This window comes from Pleuronectes platessa, chromosome 2, assembly GCF_947347685.1.
Source record: "Pleuronectes platessa chromosome 2, fPlePla1.1, whole genome shotgun sequence".
NCBI classification, from domain to species: domain Eukaryota; kingdom Metazoa; phylum Chordata; class Actinopteri; order Pleuronectiformes; family Pleuronectidae; genus Pleuronectes; species Pleuronectes platessa.
The window spans coordinates 9,327,963-9,347,691 of record NC_070627.1 but is presented as its reverse complement, the minus strand read 5'-3'; the positions used below and the strand labels follow the sequence as shown (position 1 = coordinate 9,347,691).

General features: G+C 41.4%; 1 protein-coding gene across 3 annotated transcripts in view; it reads right to left on the bottom strand.

Annotated features, from left to right (window-relative positions):
• Nucleotides 1–583: 583 nt before the first annotated feature.
• The window catches only part of ppp1r16b (protein phosphatase 1, regulatory subunit 16B), a 72,039-nt gene continuing 52,893 nt past the window's right edge, over nucleotides 584–19,729 (bottom strand). For all 3 annotated transcript variants that reach the window (XM_053439457.1, XM_053439448.1, XM_053439466.1), the window contains exons 4-11: nucleotides 17,298–17,443; nucleotides 15,388–15,491; nucleotides 11,066–11,190; nucleotides 5,771–5,896; nucleotides 5,611–5,686; nucleotides 5,162–5,291; nucleotides 4,794–4,941; nucleotides 584–4,172 (exon numbers count right to left, since the gene is read on the bottom strand). In XM_053439457.1, coding sequence (XP_053295432.1) covers nucleotides 3,699–4,172; nucleotides 4,794–4,941; nucleotides 5,162–5,291; nucleotides 5,611–5,686; nucleotides 5,771–5,896; nucleotides 11,066–11,190; nucleotides 15,388–15,491; nucleotides 17,298–17,443 — 1,329 coding nt within the window. In that variant the 3' untranslated portion in view covers nucleotides 584–3,698. The remainder of the gene's footprint in view (nucleotides 4,173–4,793; nucleotides 4,942–5,161; nucleotides 5,292–5,610; nucleotides 5,687–5,770; nucleotides 5,897–11,065; nucleotides 11,191–15,387; nucleotides 15,492–17,297; nucleotides 17,444–19,729) is intronic.

The following is a 19,729-nucleotide window of genomic DNA, read 5'->3' as shown; positions in this document are numbered from 1 at the left end:
AGCAGTTGCTCTAGATTGCAGTTCTTGACCATGTAGTACCTGTGTTTGTGCATTTTAGCAGAAATGTTCTCAGCAGTTTCTCTGAACATGCATTTCATGCATCCAGACGCGGGTGTTATTCATGTGTTTGGCCAAGATAAATTATGCAATCATGCAGTTCAAGTATGAACTTTAAATGTGTTGCTGCAGGAGATCAATACAGCACATACCTCTGCTCAACAGTCCCCTTAAATTCATTAAGCTTCAGAAAATTACACACATTATTTTTTCATGTTGTTTCATAAATCATTCTCTATGAAAATTATGAAAATCTAAAGAACAAATACAATATCTCATAATGGTAGAGAAACAGTATATGGAAATAAAATTGCCTGGATCTGCATCAATATTCAAAAGTTCTTTCTTGGCCTTTGTCCCAGCTTTTACCAAGTTTCATGGAATTCCCCTCAGTAGTTTTTGTGTAATCCTGCTGACAGACAGACAGACGGGGTGAAAACATAACCTCGTGACCACATTGGTGGTAAATGTAAGATCCTTTTGATTGCACAGCACAAAGAAGCTTTATAATTCAGAGGAGGCCGTGTAAAATTCTCAAAATATACAATTTATTCAAAATATGTTAATGCAACCATCAATATATTCCAGTAATTACAAAATCAGTAGTTTGTCTCTTCTTTATAATCTTATCCTTTACAGACAGTGATGCTCGCAGTCAAACACAAGCTTTGATCTATTTACCATGAGAACACAGGATACGTTTTAACAGGTGAAAGTCCCTTTCTGGCTAAAACTGATCAGGTCAGTTGGATGGAACTTCACTCCCCAGGAAGCAGATCTGAGATCAGCAGCTGGAGCAGATTTGAGCTTCAGCTGACTCACAACAAAACAATGTCACAGCCGAGGGGAGAATGACACAATTCTGACAATTTGTTCTTCCTCAATTTGAGTTGTAAAACAAAACCGCTTCCTGTGACATTAAAAACTGACCTTTACAGAATATTTGCACAAATAACTTCCACCTACCAGACACTGAATGACAAGGAGGAGACACTTGCTGCTGGATACTGAGGAGGGGTCTACACAGTTTCATAGTTTTCCTCTAGACAACCAAATGTCTGTTAACACTGTTCATCCATGTGGGTAAGTTCTGTTCATGTAAACAGATTAGAGGGACACAAATACAAACTTATTTACAAACAAGTATTCGTATTCCATACAAATATTTGACACTGTACTGCTCATGTAGTCGTTGTAGGAATTCTGGGTAATCACATTTGAAGGGGTTGCTCTTCAAATGTGAGCAACCCCCCCTAAAGTTGCAGCCTCCCCCCCTAAAGTTTTCAAAATACCATGGAAGACTCTTTGGCACTGACAGGAAGGTGGGACATGATTTCATATGATGAAAGAATGAGTTCAACCTTTTAGGAAAAACTGCTGATTTGCTTTTTTTCCGCTGATCAGGAGATCGGAAACATTTCTTATATCTCAGTGTTTAATATGAAGATGGAGCCTGCAGCCTGTTAGCTTAGTATAAAGACTGGGATTAGTCATCCTGGCTATGTGGAATAAATTATACACAATTCATATCGTGTATGCAAGCAGTTAAAACACTACAATAATGTTTGTTCAGTGTCTTAAAAAGTCAATAATCAGATACTTTAGGCCTTATTAGTCTTAAATATGTTGGAACATTATGTACAAGGTCTATCCGGATGTTAAGGTAGTTGTTAGTTGTGTTAAACTTCATTTAAAGCGACTTCTGTCACAGTTTGAAATGTTTTTTTCTATAAATCTACAAAAAGACAAACGTAGAAATGATCACTGAACAATCACAGTGAGTGTTTTTCTAGATTTGGCAACTTCACCTCATTCTAAATTATAGGGAGGTTATAGGCCCTACATTTCATTCATTATGGTCCCAACAGTCTTAAGTTTAACTAGGTGCCACCTGCAGAAACTCAGATTCCTGGAGTCTGCTGGCTGCCAAGAAACAGTCTGGCACATAAACACATTGTTTCATTGGCAGATTAAGTAAACAAGATACGACTTGCGGTTTAAATGAGATTTATAAGTGTCGGTGGGTGGATTTTGTGTTGGTTTAACAAAGCCAGGCTACATGTTTCCTACTGATTCCAGTCTTAGTGCAAAGTTAACCAGCTGCTAGCTGCTGCTACATCTCTGGTGTAAAAAGCACGAAGGTGTGAAATCCAAAGTCAAATAAGTGTTTTTTCCCAAAAAGTGAAACTATTCTCTTCCTGGTTTTTGGGCTGTAAATCGTATATTTTGTGTTTGTGAATCCATCTTAAAGAAGATCTGAAAAAGACATCGCTAAAAAACCAAATCTAAGAGTGGATTCATGGGGAAACAACGTGTGTCCTCAGAACAACTCATACTATACTTACAGTAATTCAGTACATAGCATTTACAGTTTCTGTTAATGAGACAAATACAGTGACTGGAAGAAGATAAAGCCACACAATGGCCACCAGGAGAAAATAAACAACAAAACAAAAAAAACCAAATAACACTGTTATTTGTAGTGACACAACGATGAATCTATCCCGGCAGGATGGAGTCATTGTGTTTTTAATAACATACGTGTAGCAGACAGTGGTCTTCACTTCATCTGTTTGAGTCTCCACGTCAGAAGGTGCTTCGCTGGACGGCTCTCCAGCTCCTCTCACTGTACATCGCATTCACACTCTCCACACACCAGCCACATAATAAATACACTCACTTTTAGAAACCGTTATGTCTTTTTTTTTTTTCACTTTACATTAATTTCATAAATAAAGAAAATTACAGTCATTTTCAACCAGGTTTGCTTAAATAATGTGTGCGCGTGAGGATGAGCTGTCAGTTTAGAGGACGGTGAGGTGACGTGTAGTTCACAGGAAAGTAATGAACAGTTTCAAACGAGTGCAGAACGAGACTCTTTCCGGTTTCCTCTCGCTGTAGAAGAACTCTTCCTGAATATTTAACACTGTTTTATGGCATTCCTTCCCTTTACTTAATGCTGGCGGCATTTCAACATGGGGGACACTTCAGAGGAGGCGTCTCATCTCTTTTTGCTACATTTAGCTCTGTCCCCCCTCGTAATACGACCAATGGGACACGTGGACAGCTCCGGGTTTCCTGCACATCGCGAAAGTGACAAGAATGAGGCGTAAAAGCAGAACATTGTGGTTTGATGAAGGACACATGTTTAAATACAAGATAATCATCCATTTGTAGTCTACAAAATAAGCTCTTCTCCGTCTTCATCTGTGAGGATAGAACATGCAGTACCTTGAGATCGTCTCTACTCTTGTGATTTTAAAATTCATTGCCCGGTGAAAAGCTTAAAAAAACTCTTTGATTCACTTTGAGAAACAGCATCCTGCGCTCTTTCTATCCAATGGTTGGTTGGCATGTCCCGTGTGAAAAGGAATTTTACTCCAAGTGACGTCTGGAGGAAAAGTCTTTTCCTACTCTATGCTACAAGTGACAGGTTTCTCCAGTTGTAGCAGGAGTCACGTGACCGGGAGAAACCCTCTGTCTGGCCTTCCTCAGGCGGCTCATGTTCTCTGGAAGAAGTTTCAAAGAAGTGGAGGAACAGGACGTTAAAAGACAGGAACACTTTCACTCTCTTCCCTCCTTCCTTCAGCACATTCCTAGCTTTCATCCTCTTTGTGCAAACGCGTCACTTGGCGGCGACGCTACGACACACAGCAGCACGTCCGCGCCTTCGGCTGCTCTTGCTCCATTGGCTGTTTCAGTTTGAGGAGGGGCGGGTCGCCGCTGGCCGGCGTGTAGTAAACAGCGCTGCCATTGGAGGAGACCAGTGGCATGCGGGGGTCCTCAGAGTTGTTTTTGGCATCGGAGAAGGAGTCTGTGGAGCCGTTACCTAGGTGGCCGTTGAACAAGGGGTGATTCAACAGTTTGGCGGCCGACCTCTGTTTCTTCAGCTCCGACAGAGTCTGAGCGCGCTCCTTGGGCCAGGCGTCCTCCTGGTTGGACTGGGAGGTGACCATCCCGCCGTTATCAGACGATGGCGTGTTGCCATTGGAGGGCGACTGCGGCGGCACAGACGTTGTGGTGGAGATGAGGCCGTTCTGTTTGTTGCTGCCGTCTTTGAGGATGGTGGGCAGCTTGGGCTTGTCTGGCAGCTCCACAGCGACGACCGGTTTGACCTGCAGGGCATCAATAAGGATTACTTTAACTCCACTGTAAAGCTTCTCCTCTTTTAGAGAATTAAATACATGAAGCCAGAGGAGATCACATATCTCTTCCAAGCTGCCAAACTGTCAGGTTAAAAAAAAGATGGAAAGCCAATTAATTTGCTGCGTTCCTTCCTTCAAATGGTTACTCAGTGAATCCCAGGAGTCCCACTGTGACGTGACATTTAATTTTTTAGAGGGTTTTTCTGCAGTCCTGCCTCAGGATGTCTCTGACTCTACACGCCTGTAATCTGCAGATTAGACACATAAAGCTATAAATGTAGAAATCGGTCTGTCATTCAAGGTTTCTTGACAACAGCTCAACCTGTCAACTTCAAGCTTGACAAATATGTTGCTGAGAAACTGAGGGAGAGCAGCGCTGGGTCAGGTGTTTTGGGACGAGTGAATGTCGAGGAAATTAAGGAACAGAGATTTTTACATTTCTTTTAACCTGCAGCATTTTAAATTGATCTTTTGTTTGGGTCTTCCACTATCCAGGAGGTCTGTGGGCTCCAGGTGTTTAAATGTGTATAAAACGTTTACCTAGGTTACCTAATTCTAAAAATCTATCAAAAAGAATATTTAAAAACGTACATGGACAACTTGGATATTCTCCTGACTAGACTCCTTCTCCTTCTCGTGGTTCTCCTCCCTCCCTCCCCTCCACACGATGGCCTCCGTCTCGTACTCTTTACGACACAGGTTGTGTCTGTCAGACAGGCTGGCTCGCCGGACCACTTTCCTGGAGACACGGGCAGAAATCACAGTGAGAGGAGAAGAAACACACCAGCAAATACACAACGAGTAATATTCTCTTAACCCAATTCAAATGTGATTAAACTCTATTTAGCGTCTCACTAAATCCTTTAATGTAGATCTTTAATCACAAGATTAAGTGGAGGCTTGATCCCTTTATCCATCATGTCGCTTTCCAAACCGCACCAGCAGAGGTCAGCACTTACCCACGGCTGCCCGCGCTGGACGTCCTCCTGCACAGTGAGGTCTTGTGTTTGAGCTGCGACTTCATGATGATGTCGTGTTTGTGTTTGAGGTCCAGCAGGATGGCTCGGAACTCCTCGTCCTCACACAGGTCTTTAAGGGACACGGACAGAACAGCGTTATCAGCGCCCTTGTGTTGGACAGGATAACTGCTGTACTCAATGATGCTACTAATATTATATATAATAAGTTAATTCTGCAAAAAAAATGTAAACTGACATTGAAAAAATCGATAATTCTATTTAAATTGTTCTCGTTTTCCCTTTAACAAGATCTAAATCAGCATCTAGTGGTAAATACCCCCTGATATTGATTCAACAACTTTGAAGCAAGACCCCGCTAAGATGAGACATTTGTTTTCATAACCCCCCCACCAGGCGTGTTGAGAGGGAGTGATGAGGTGTAAATATACCGATGGGGGTCTCCTCCAGGAAGGTCTTGGCGTTGAGGCTGGCTCCGTGAGACACCAACAGCTCTGCCACATGCATCTGAAAGCACAGCAACAGCAGACAATTACGTCAATGGAGTGCTTGTGCTTATCAGTTTCCTGTTTCCTGTTGTGTTTACCTCACCTGACCCCAGCACGCTGCAGCATGGAGAGGCTGCCATCCGTCGGAGTCCCTCAGGTCCATGCGAGCGCCCCCCTCCAGCAGCAGCTCTGCAGCCTGGACGTAGCCATTAGCTGCTGTGATGTGGAGCTAGGAGAGCAGAGGAGGAGCAATGATCCAATCAGTCAATTTGCTCTGTGCGTCAAATACAATGTGAGGTTTCAAACTTCATGTCCCCCTCCAGTGGAATCAAGAAGGTTAATTGTTAACATGTCCCCCTTGTGCCGTTTATATGATAAAATCCATATTTTGGGGGAAATAAGCAGTCGACACCGGGGCTGAGTATTTCCACATCGACAGTTCAGTTAACAAATGTCTGCCTGAAAGAAGCAGAGCCTATATTGTTTATTTAGTGTGTAGATGTCATATTAAGTCATTGCCCCCTTCCTGTTGTTTTATTGATGAGAAGTTCCGAGTCGACAGCCTGCCCCCAGGCAAAGTCAAACTTGCTGCCATGGAAATATAGGAAATAATTAATTGAATGAAACCGAAAATATCGAAAGATGCCACTTCACTGCCTGATTAATATTCGTGTAAAGTTTCTTGAAATTTTTTTTATACGGTTCTCAAGTTTTACTCTGGAAATAAAACCTACTCTCAATTTGAAAATGTGATAAAATTTGACAAGGAAATCAGGAGAAAATTTTAATTTCATGAAAACCCCAAAATATTAAAAAGGCTTCACTTCACAACTTGATTAACATAATTGTGAAGATGCATGAAAGAAATTCCACACAGATTTAGTATCTTTAAAAATAGGGACATCGGCCTGAAGAACTAACAAAAACTTGGTTTAATGTTTTAATCATATATTGATATATTATTTGTTTTAAAACATATTTGTCTTTGACTGTATTTTCTTCTGGGTCTTTTCTTTGTGCTTGTTGTTATCCTGTGAATCTGTGACACCTCCACACAGAGCAGGTGATCATTTCATCTGAGCCACTGATGAATCCAGATGATTTCTCACACAGAGTCAGTTTCTGTGTCAGTTACCTGAGACCTCACTCTACCTCAGGCTGGTGAGGACAGACAACATCATGTTATGGAAACGAGTGGTCTGAAATAAGAGTTGAACGATTTCTGTCCCTGAAGAGGACAGAGTCTCTGAATGTGAACATGATGCATTATTCTGTATTATTATCATTTGTGGTACACATGAAACATTTACTGAGGAAAGAGAGAGAGAGAGAGAGAGAGAGAGAGAGAGAGAGAGAGAGAGAAGAGCTCAGAAAGTGACTCCCAACTTTATTGATCTTGCAGAAATTAGGATGTACTGTATCCGATTGAGTAAAATCCCAGTCTTGTGCTCTGCAGGGGTTCAGACACGTGCGCTCGATATGAAACTGCATCATTTTGAACGACTCACTTAAAATAAAAGCTTCTACAGAAGCAAGTAGAGAGAGAAAGGCAGAGAAAACAGCAGAGAACAACTTCGTTCATGGCAAAATCAAACGCTAAAGACGCAAGATTTGACAAATTCAGATGTAAGTATTTTCAGTAAAAGATGTGTATTTTACAAATGTTTCCAATGTTTAAAATCCACATTCCACATATTTACAGCGAAGCAAGCAGCAGATTGACAAAGCAGAATGTGAATCCACAGCACATCAGTTATTTTACTGGCTTATTGATCTCTGAGCACCTGCCATGTTCAAGGGGATTAGTTTTACTATATATTTATCTGAGCTGCTACAATAATAAAAAATCTTGACGTTGAGTTTTATCAGCTGTGCGAGGCTCTACCCCTTGTTGTCTGGTGCTGAGGAAGACTGCTTCAGGAGAGGGACATAGACAGACTTTTATTCTCTCTAATGGGAACATGGATTTTGAACATTTCCTGGAAACCAACAACTTCAACATCAGAGTGTCATCAGAGGAGATGTCAACCATCACCACAGTCATTGTTGAGATATTTCTGTCTGAACCGCTCTCCCATACTCTCAAATAGCAAAAATCACAAGCGTCATGATGTCTGCAGCTTTTCTCTGTGTTGACAGTTGTTTCCTCTGAGCATTTTAGTTTCCTCACACAATATCACTGAGAACCCAGCATGCAACCTGACTCCTGCCCTCAACATGCTGGGATGGGCTCTGTCTCATTCTTCTCTACGTTTTGCCCACGATGTTAATACATGCAGGTGAACCGGAAACATTCAGAGGTTTGTGTGCGTGTGTGTGTGTGTGTTAGCCCTTAAGGCTCTGTACACCTGCTGAGGAGGTGCCTGCATCTTGTTCAATACAAAGTTCTTCCAGGGGTGTGAACAGTATAAACAGCATGCCGAAGTGTCCTTGGGCAAGACACTGAACCCCTAAATGGCCCCTCATAGATGTTGAAGAAAACGAACTGTTAATCTGCCAAATGACATGTAATGTAAACAAAAAAGTATAGAAAGAACTGCACAAACCACATCTACAAATAATATATAAAACAAATCTCTATGGGAAAACAAGAATTGTGGTTTTATGTATCATTTCCAGTTTAATTTTTAAATGCATCATATGAAGGTTTTTGATTTTTCCTGAACCACATTGTCAAATCCATTCTGCCAACCAAGGAGCATCTTTCCAAGATTGCTTTCTGTGGATGAAATAATTTGTTTTTCATTTAACTTGAGAGCGAGGGTTTTGTGAGTGCAGTGTTTATTTTTGGCTGATTTTCAATAACGTGTGTTTGTCTCTTAGGTTTTCACTCGTGTCCGTCTGTGTGTTTTTTTGCAGGATTACGTAAAAACCACTGGACAAATTTCCATGGGAGGATTTGTTATGGGTCAGGGACGAACCAATTAAATCTGGATGTGGATCTTGATCAGGGGGTGGATCCGGGATTTATTTCTTTAATATTGCCCCTTTTGACATTTTCACCGTTCTCTCGAGGGGTAATTCATGGATCTTGATTAAAAGAACATGAAGTGATATCTATGAGTGTGTGACATTTGGTGCAGCTTTATTGGGGCTTGGCAGAGTGTGTGCTCCACTGAGTGCCATTCTAGTTTTCTATTTGCCTTCTCTTCAATAGTTTATCAGCTCGACAAACTAAACCTTCCTCCTCCGTGAATATTCTGCCTCTCCTCTCAGATTTCTAAATGACCCGCCCAGATAAAAACCGATTGTCCCCGCACGTTAAAATAAGGACACAACATGTGTGCCGCCGGAAAACAAAAGATTAACCTTGCGTAACTTCCTACCAGTCGCTGGTCTCTTCCTCTGGGTCTGTGCCGGCGATTTTTAATAAAGCATGCTCCAGTTTGCTTCATCATGCTCGGCTGAAGATTAACAGGACACAGAACGCAGGGGGACAAGCAGCTCAATCAGACAATCTGTGGTAAGACTTTAAAGATTAACAGGGTTATTTTGGGCTACTACTATATAATGTCCCCTGGCTATTTTCACCCAGCGATCTGTCACTGTGTTGCTTTTAGCGACGGTAAATCCCTGATTCCCATTATAGACTTCATTAAGGCGTCTGGTATCACACGCTCCGCTCCGCTGCTGTACGTCCAAACAAAACCCATTTAGTGATCACTGTGTTAGACGCACCTCCCCCCCACTAATAGACACCTGACTTGTTTCCACATAGAGGAAGGTGCCAGTGAGTAGCTTTATACCTTCTCCTCTCTCTCAGGCATTTGAAAATGAAATGAACGTGTTAGATCTGCTCGTGTTTAATGACCTTACTTCACAGTTAATCATGCACTGGATGGCCAGTTGGCTGGAAAGGCCCCAAGGATGAAGTGACGCATATTTCAAGTATTAAGTTTCCTCGATATTCATCAGGTCGGACCTCGGATATTAATCAACCTTTTGAGTTTTATTTGACTTAGTTGTGGCATAAAAGGTGCACGAGAGTATCAGGGCAAACTAACAGGACATTAATGAGAAAAAGTTAAAGTATTTATTTTTCATTATCTTCTCATGATTATTATCCACAAGTCAACACGTCCTCTCCAACCTGTGTCTAACTGGAATTTGTCCTGGCTGGTTGCATGTCTATGATCAAATGCCTTCTTTCTTTTAAACTGGTGTGTTGTATAATAACTTTTGTTTGGTAAAGTAAATACTTTTAATACATGTCGGATATATTTCTCTTGTGTTGTTCTTGCATATAATCCAGTAGAGGTGTATAGAAGTAATTTTTCCAAGGGACATACATGAATATTTTCTATCTTGTCGAGGATCCTTGGCTGAGATGAAAAGTTTGGGATCCTCTGCTTTAATCAGTATTAATTATTTACACAGTCAAACTAAATGATGTAGAACTGTTTGTTTTATTCACCTGTAGACCAACGGTAACGGTTTATTCGATCAAGATTCATATCACTGCTTTCCTGCTGGGAATGCAAATAGACCAGCTTCACTATATTTTTTATATTTATTTGTTAATTCCTAAAATGACCACATTTGAAGCCTTTTATCTTTCATTTCCAATTGAATCATTTCTTATTAGTAGAATTTGAATTAGTGCTCGTTTGTTCGGCCCCTGAGAGGATTGTGTTTCACTTCAAACAGCTGCGATCGCCTCACTCGCTCCACTGATATGAACACAAAGTAAATTTCTTATCTGCTCTTGCATCAGTTTATTCATGTTCCATGGTGAAATTGAGCTTTTATGATTCTCGCTCACTCCTCATCTCTGTTTTATTGTCAATATTTATTATCACAGGTTTACTGAATGTATTTGTAAATGATGGCTGCTGGTGTTCAGAGTTCATGAGCAGATCAGTTTTATACCTGGGGAGCATTTTGAAGTCAAACAGCTGATTTGCCTTCAAGACTATTATAATGAGTTTCTAAATGCCTGATTAACTTTAAAGTCTGATGAGTCAGTTTTGCAGAGCAGATCATATTTAAAAAGGTGAATCCATAATAAAGATGCTCCTATGAAAATTTACAGAGCATTTATTTTTCTCCTCTCAGTGCAGCACTGTGACCATCAGAGAGGAGATGGGTCTCTGCGGCAATTTCCCAGAAACCACCACACCTCCTTTAACAGCTCACTTTCTTTCAGAGGCGCAATCTTCTGGATTAGAGGAAACTCGGACAGAGTCAAGGCCAATTCTCTGAGCTATTTGAGTGTCTGACAAGCAGCTCTGAGGGAGAACACTGTTTGATGTCTGGCTTTAAACTGCACAGTCAAAACCACTTTCATTTCTTCTCAAGTGCCCAAGCAGCCGCAGTGTTGTCCCAAAGCCCGGACCTTTTTAACCACTCAACAGAGCTGCCCGAAACTCTGAGTGGGTTTTGACAGAGAGTGTCTCACCAGTGTGGCTCCCTGAGAGTCCTGCTGGTTGACTTCCTCCCCCACTCGCACCAGCTCCTGGATGTCTCCCAGCATCTTCCTCTCGGTTGACGCCCGTGTCTCGTTGATCATCTCCTGGGTGATGCCTGTCAGTTCGAACACACAGGAATAAGAGTGTTAGTCACTGCTGGAGGGGACAGTTACTGATCTGAGGTACGTGGAGGGTTGAGCAGGACCTCGGACATGACAGGGCAGGGACAAAACACAAGACATGATGTACATAATACTAACTTAGTGAATGTTGTACAAAGAAAGTTTCATTTTCTGGATTTTAAGATACACGGGAACCTGACACAGCTTTTTGTTGTGTGGCATCAATCTAGAAAAGAAACGACGTGGGCCAAAGGTTTTTAAAGCATTCGGAATAAAGTAGAAATAAAATAATGTCCGTGGTAAGAAGGGTTGTCTGTGATAAACTGGCAACCTGCCCGAGGTGTACTCCGCCTCTCACCCAATGTCTGCTGGGACAGATTCCAGAGGAACAGCAGTATACATAATGGATGGATTCTGGATGGGCTATTTTGTCTTAGTTGCAACAGTATTTTACTAACATTTGGGCCTCTTCCATCTTTCTGCAAACTTTTATGGTGCTAAATCTCAGGTGATTCTGTCTCAACTGCTATAAAAATGTCTCCTGTAATCCATCGCTCTGCTGCCAGGTCAGACTCAGTGCTGTGATTCACACACTACGGTGAGAACCTCCACCTTCCATGGCTCAGCAGAAACGTACCAAGCAGTTCAGCAAATGTAAAGAAACGCCAGATTAACAGTAATGAAAAGAGTCTGTTAGAGGGAGGAATTAGATCTATGAGTTTTAGAACTACGCTGAATTAGCTTTAATGTTGTGGTTGTAAATAAAATTCCTTTGTTAAAAAATCGAAACAAACCATTTTGCTTTGTTTCTCAGCTGGAAAAGGTTAACGGCCCTTCAAATTAGAGCGGCTGGAGTAGAACAGGGGAAAGCTTCCCTCGCAGTTTCCTGCATCTCTGCAAATGTCTTGCCTCATTAACTGTCCAAACACTTACAGCTATTCAATTTAACATGAGCAGATAAAAGACCGGACAGAATCTTGTCATTGTGCATGTTTAAATTAGTTTTAAACCAATCGGTCACACAAGATCTGTAGACGGATAAATGAGATCATGTTGGCCATGGTGTCGTGTTAATGTCTTGATTTTTTATTCAAAACTAGATAATGAACCTTTTCATTTCAATACAGATATTAATCTGAGTGACCAGAAAAAGAGCAAAGCAGATTTCCTTTTGAAAAGCTTGAAATCAGAATCTACTTCACAGTTCTGCAAATTACCTAAAATTGTCATTATTAAAATTGTTGTCGTATATTTTTCTACTTATCAAGTAATTTCAGCTCTGAATCAAAACTTTTAATTTGTCTTTTCACACTAGCCCTCCCCACCATTAATGTATGAATACTATATCCACCCAAACATTAAACCCTGGACCATTACAGGCCCAACACACAGTGACAAACCACCACCTCACTCCAGTCAGTCTGTGGTAGGAGCCGGAGCAGCTGGAGAAAATGTCTGCAAACACAGGGAGACGATCCAAACTCATAGAAAGGCCCTTTCCAAAATGGGATTCAAACCTTTTTTAGCTGTGAGGCAACAGTGCAAACCGCTCCTCCACCATGCCGCCCTGAATATAACACAGAGAATATGCAGCCAGTTGATCTGAATCTTTTACTTTCTCAACTTTCTTTCACCAGTTCTATTCCAGGTGGATATTTTCCCCTCATCACTGCAGCTAATCAAGGATGAACGGGGCTCTACAGGGGAGGATCAAGGAAGAGGCAGATCAGTCGATGCTGCATATCAAGTAGTGTGTGTGTGCATGTGCGTGTGTGTGTGTGCGCGAGTGTGTGTGTCTGTGTGTGTGTGTGTGCGTGTGCGAAGGAAAGAGAGAAAGACCATGTGCTCATCCCTGGTGTGTGTCTGTGGAGAGAACTCTTATCCAGCAGTACAGTGCTGGGAACATTACAGGAGCAATTAGCAGCGCCGCTCTCTCTTTGATCAGCTTAATAATCATTCTTCTCTCCGACTGTAGCGCCATCTGCATTCTGCGGCTCCACAGATCCTATTGTGAACCCAGAACCTCATTTTCCAGCGTCTGCTCCCGACATCTCTCTCTCTCAGAAGTGTGTTTAGGTTTCCAATATTGTCTCTCATCCAGGATGATTGTTTTTAATGTTTCCCATTTATAATGAAAATTAAAATCATGAACCCTGTACTTGTTTACAACACCCTGCGTCTCACAACAGGGATTTCCTGACCTTTAGGTGTCAACAACTGAGCACTCATCCCTCTCCAGCTCCACCTTGCTTCACTCACACGTTTCCCGTCTGTTTCTCATGAGGCAGCTCCCACTGTGGGATTTATTGTTAGATTGTCGAAGGAAAGTTTTCAACCTTCTCTTGTTTGCTATAACTTGTGTGTGCACTAGATAGACAGTAAATCACAGCCTCACACACACTCACTATGTTATTTGGGTCTAATTCCAATGAAAATATAACATTTTAGGAGGCTTGTTTGCTTAGCCCAATTGCCAAACCAATAAAAGTAAAATATTAGTGATACATGTATGATGCCCATTATGTATATATTAAAACAAATAATTTCCTAGATGTTGTAACTGAGGCTTGACATTTTACAGTTTAACCACAAACTTATCCGCAAAATTACTATAAATAAAAAGAAAACACAAACACAATGGAATATATAAAGCTTGATTTAAGAAAATAAACATAAATGAGTGAACAGCTCATTTGAATCAACCTACAGATACATTTTTCTGTTTAATATGGTTGTTTTGCTGGAGTCGCTGTTAACCCACTGTATAAAAAAAAGAATAGTCGATTTTTTACAGTAGATTTTCATGCACTGTGCTGTCAAAATCTTTTCATCCGACTCTGAGCCAGAAAGCAAATAAGAGTCATGTTCCAAATTGCTGAACTCTTCCTTTTAAACCCTCCATAATTTAGCAGCCAACCTTGGCATTGGTTCTGTAATGCTTCTCTAAACACAAAAAACCTCTGCTACTACAGATTTTAATGCCCTGTGCCAAGGTTGAGTGTTCACTGAGTGTTCACACACACACACACACACACACACGCACCAGCACACATGCCTGTAGGTCTGCTGATCGATTGGAAAAAAAACTCCATGTTAAAAAGTCTGAATGTAAATAAATCCGTCACCATGACTCTTTATCTCAGCGTTGGATTCTATCAGAACATCAGAACCAGTGAGTTTCTGCTCCCTCCTCACTGAAGGACGTGTGTTTATGTGCATGTCAGAGCCGATCTCCTCGAACTGTCTGTCAGTCGTGTCACTCAGACAAACTGTGCAGACTCCGGCTGTTTACAGTGACACAGAAGGAATATACAGCTGAGCAATTGGCATCCCGTCAGGAGAGAGAGAGCACTTTGAATATCTCAGGTGTCAATCCTGTAACTGTGTGAGACACTGAGGTCACCACCCTGCTGACATCTCCCTCAGCAGTCTGCTCCTGCAGAAGCTTCAAAGAAGAAGCTGTACATTGTATATGACAAATGAGAAAAGTGTTTGTGAGTCAAGGATAATTGTGTGATATTCACCTTCAGCTAAATCCTTCTACTAAACAGCAATCATCCCATCATGTCTACTTCTAACAGGGCACAGCAGATCCTTCCAGCTTGGATTTCTTCAAATGTGAAGCAGCTCAGACAAAAGTGATTTTCTAAGACTATAAAACCGATAACACCAAAATAAAAGGAACTGGATTAAACTGTTTATCTGATCACACCAGATAAAAAAACACTTAAATGATCCTAACAGCTTAAGTCTCTAACCACAGAGATGGCATTTGTACGACAAATATCTTTTACCTCCCTCCAATGAGCCAATCATCTGCTTTATAACAGCTCAACAGGAACATAACAGGCCAATCATGTTGCTGCCTTTGTGCACAGCTGAGATCCGAAAAATGGTTTTAACAGATCAGACATAACACGGAGGCTTGAGTCGTCCTGCAGTGGTTACAGGCTCAATTCTGACCCGGCCTTAAAATATCTGAGGTAAGTGTACGTATGGTTTTTCTTGGTTTACTATTACATGAATTAGCATTGTTAGCATTGTCCTCAGTGCTGTGTTGGCTGATGATGGACTGAGCTGTTTAAGTGAAGAAAAGATCGATTCTGTCTGATCTGCAGACTAATCAGTTCCCAAAAGATTCTGTCAACTGTGTGTAAAGTTCTGCTTCTCTGCAAACATTCTAACTCTACCTCTGTTGGCCATGGACGTCTCGATGATGTCCAGGGTTGGGTCGTCCTCACACAGATCGTACGGCATGTTCCCGTCAGAGTTGACCGCCAGCAGATCTGCACCGCTGCGGAAAACAAGCAGGTCAGTGATTAATAACAATAATTTTATAAATGTACAGTATCCATGAGTATAGGAGGGAAAGTTGTTTCATATGTGAAACTGAACACACAATCATCTGAGATCCAGAGACACTCGAAAAGGAGAGAAAGTAACTTACGAGCTTAATCTAATTTTGTGAGGTTTTCAGGTATTTTCCAAAGGCCTGTTTATTTCAGCAGTGTGTTCATCAATCATAGTAAAACAGACGGGCTGTGTTTTATATTCTCATCGGTCCTGACAGCCAAAAACTGCTGAAAACCGCTGATCTATAACTCAAGAGTCCTGGAGACGAACGACAAAATAAATCTGAGCGTGCACTTACTGATGATGCTTATTAAATTCCCTGAGTCCAGAACAAGTTTATCTGCCTCATTCAGCTGTTTTTGGAATCTTTCATCACTTCACTGTGGATAATGATTCCAGGTGATATGATGAGTGGTTTGACAACTTCTGCGTGTCAACAGATGGCAGCAGTGTGTCTGTGTGTGTGTGTGTGTGTGTGTGTGTGTGTGTGTGTGTGTGTGTGTGTGTGTGTGTGTATTGTTTCCTGTTCCTGCACATAGCCTCTGATTCAGCCCAGCATGTCCACATGCAGCAGACACAATTAGAGGTGTGTTCACATACAGCATCTTAATTTGTATGATCTGTTCGTGCCTCTTTGAGTGTGTCACCATCACAATAGAACAAACGTTAACATTGTGTGAGATCACATCTGTACTGATTAGATATGTGCAGCCAGGTCGTATATAAAGAGGACCCCGGCTCTGGAAAACCCTCAGTCAGTGTTATTAAATCTTGAAAACATTTGCATAGCAGGGACGACTAATAACAACCATTTGTAAATCATTACGTCCCCTGTGGCTGAGAGATGATTCAATATTATTGTTCATTAACTTTTCGTGGAATCGCATCACGATGACATAATCATCTCATGTTATTGTTGTACTGAACTCAGTCTAAATTAATGACCCTGAGCAAACTGTAATTACAATTTGAACGAATGAGTGACTGAAGCACATCAAAATGCTGTCGAGCGAACGGTATTGAAAAACTGGATGAATATGCCTTCATATTGTTATAACCATATCTTCCAGCCTTGAAATGACATTTCACACAGGTGGGGGAAAAATGGAGCCTCTTTAAATGACTACTGCTATTAATGTGTGCATTTCCTTTACTGCATCACCTGTTGTTTTTGTATCAGAATAACTTTCTAGCTCCCGCGGCTCAATATTGAATTTTTTTTCTACCTCCACCAAGGAGGTTATGTTTTCACCCCTGTACATTTTTGGTTGGCCGATGGTTTGTGAGCATGATGACACAAAAACCACTGAATGGATTTCCATAAAACTGTTGGTATTGGCAGAGATATGTGCTCTACTGAATGCCACTCTAGTTTTAGCTCTGTGTGTGTGTGAGAGTGCTTGTGCAACATTTTCTGTTTTCTCACTCTTAACCTTGGATTGATTGACACAAGTCTCACTGATCTTTACTTGCAATCCTTTCCCAGATGATCGATTGGTGGAATAATCAATCAATGACCTGCTGAAATGAATCAGACAGATCCTGGTGCATGTCATTGTGTTATTAATTTAGTTATTCATTAAAAACGTGGTCTTTGCTGAAAGACGTAGCACCGCTGCTCTTTCTCCCTGAGGCCTAATTAGCCAGAGATTACATTTCATAAAAATGAAAGAAGCTCTCATGATGGAGGGCGGACTGGTTCTGTTTCTCAGGCAGTGTGGTGTATTAGTGCATCTGCATGACTCACTGTGAAATGAGAATCTTGACCAGTCCTGCGTGGCCACAGGTAGCAGCAGCGTGCAGAGGTGTCCACAGCTCGTTGTCCTGAGCGTTGACGCCGGCTCCTCGGTCCAACAGGATCTTCACCATCTCCTCATAGTTGTCTATACAACACTGTGAAGAGACAGAGGACATGGGAGGAGGGAGGAGGGAGGAGGGGAGAGGGATTAGACATTTGTTTATTTTTCATAATTTGATAGTTCCCACTCAAACAGCTTATCACACAACCTAAAACTCTTCTTTGCTCCTGCCGCCTGCAGATGAGGAGCCCACAAGTAGACAGGATTTTAGTGTAGGTTTGTGACATCACACTTTCCAGACAGACATTTGCTTACTGCAGTGTTAGGGTATGATCACAGGAATGTATCAGTGGCGAACCTTCAACTCCACTCAAATCACTTCTGATTCTTCTTCCAATAAAACATTTGCATGGATTCATGTGGAGTTCAACTCTGATGAACTTTGACCAGCGACATTCACCTTCATTTGCTAATGTGTGACCGTGCTTTTAGTGTGGAAGTATGCAGCCGTGGCGCTGACTGCTTATTTCACTCAAAATATGTAATTTATCATTACACAGACACATGCTGCATGTTTAAAACGTGATTTTCTGAACCTTAGACACAGACTAAAACAAAAAAAGTGAGGAAATGGATGAAATACAGATGGAAAAAGACAGATGGACACCAAGGGGCCAGGATAAGAACAACAAAGATAAGCCAGATATAACCCTGCAGGACCTGTGAGTGTGTTTCTGCTGTTTTTAACTTGATCTCTTGATCTCGCACTTTCCTCTTGTTTGAAGGGAAATGAAATGCTGTGTGAAAAAGGGCTTTTAGTCTGATGTAGCATATACAATTCACACAGTGAGTAATCAGCTGCTCTGCATTGATGCCACACGCCTCAGCACCTTAATCATTGCAAGACAAGAATGAGAAGAGACTCATTTGTCAGCAACAGCACCGACGAACGAGAAGTCCTCAAAGCGTATCGCCCCAAAGTCCTTCCACAGCATATTGCAGGCAACAGAACTGAGAACACATTAGGCCAATTTGTTCACAGTCAGTGTGACATCTCAGGCATTGTGTGGGTTGTTCCCTGGATCCAAAACAAAATCACACCCATCCACAGAGACAGAGAAACAAAGACACAGAGGGACAGAAAGTTTTTTCCTCGTTGAACTGGGTGTGATTACAGGCTGGGTAGGAAGGGGAATTTTCCATAAAAACCATCGTCCAATCAAACTGCTGTCAGCGGCAGCAGCAGTTTTCTCCATCAGAGCTAATTTGGTGCGAGTGTGGCAGCACCACACGGCTAAACAAAGACAAACGACAGAATAGACGAGAGAGAGAGAGAAACAACAGAGAGGGAGGAAGAGAGACTGAAAGACGCGGATGTGGGGATAAAGAATGAGATTATGCAGTCACAGTAGGAGGGTCAGACATAATCAGAAAACTGAAAGTGCGAGAGGGGAAGCTCAGCACGAACAGACGTTAGTATTTGTGCCGGTAAAAGCCGTCATCACAGCGGTTCATGGTACGGAGACAAAGAGTCAACGTCATATAGAAATGTTTTTTTTGGAAACAGATGTTTTCCCAAAGAAAATGTTTAAATCTGAGGAGTCACTCGGCCGTTATTTCACTCTACTCTTCCTCTCTGATGTCGGTCAAGATGAAATGTCAAATAAAAAAGTAGAAAATCAAAACCAAAAAAGATAAATAGTGATGAAAGCAGCCAATTGTTGTACTGTTTATACCATTTATCATGTAAATGCTTCTGGGAAGCAACAGTGTATCCCAGCATGCATTTTGACGGAGGCAAGGACCCTGGACAGGTAACTAACTTGGTGAACAAACAAGTCTGTACTCGCTTCCAATTTGCATTGCCATCCACCGAATCATTAAAGCCTTTTGCAGAATACTTCAGGGACGAAAAATCATTTAATTGTTCTGGTGGAAAATGTTTGTTGAAAAACAACAGTTCTTCTTCTTAGCAGCTCATCACTCTCACTTCAGGTTGCTCACATACATAAAGATGATGCAAACCAGAATACTGTTCTTTTAAGCACTCTAACATTTAAACTGTTTATTACATGAACTAAACCCCAAACTGAAACTATTGTTGATCATAATTGTCGCTTTAAAATTCTCCTTTTTCAACAAAACTCCAGATATTGTTTGATCTAAATTCTCAAATGTGAGGTTTTTCAAAATAAATGTCTATGGGTTCTTGTCGTGAAAAACAAAACATTGATTTAACTTCAACAAGTCTCGGACACAGCTTCCACCCAGGAAGTCCAACAGTAACAGGTTTATTATGTAAATCACATAAACCTCGAAGAGCTGAGGTGTAATCTCTAGAGGTTTCCTGTATCTGAGTGAAGTTGCAAGAGCAAGTCTC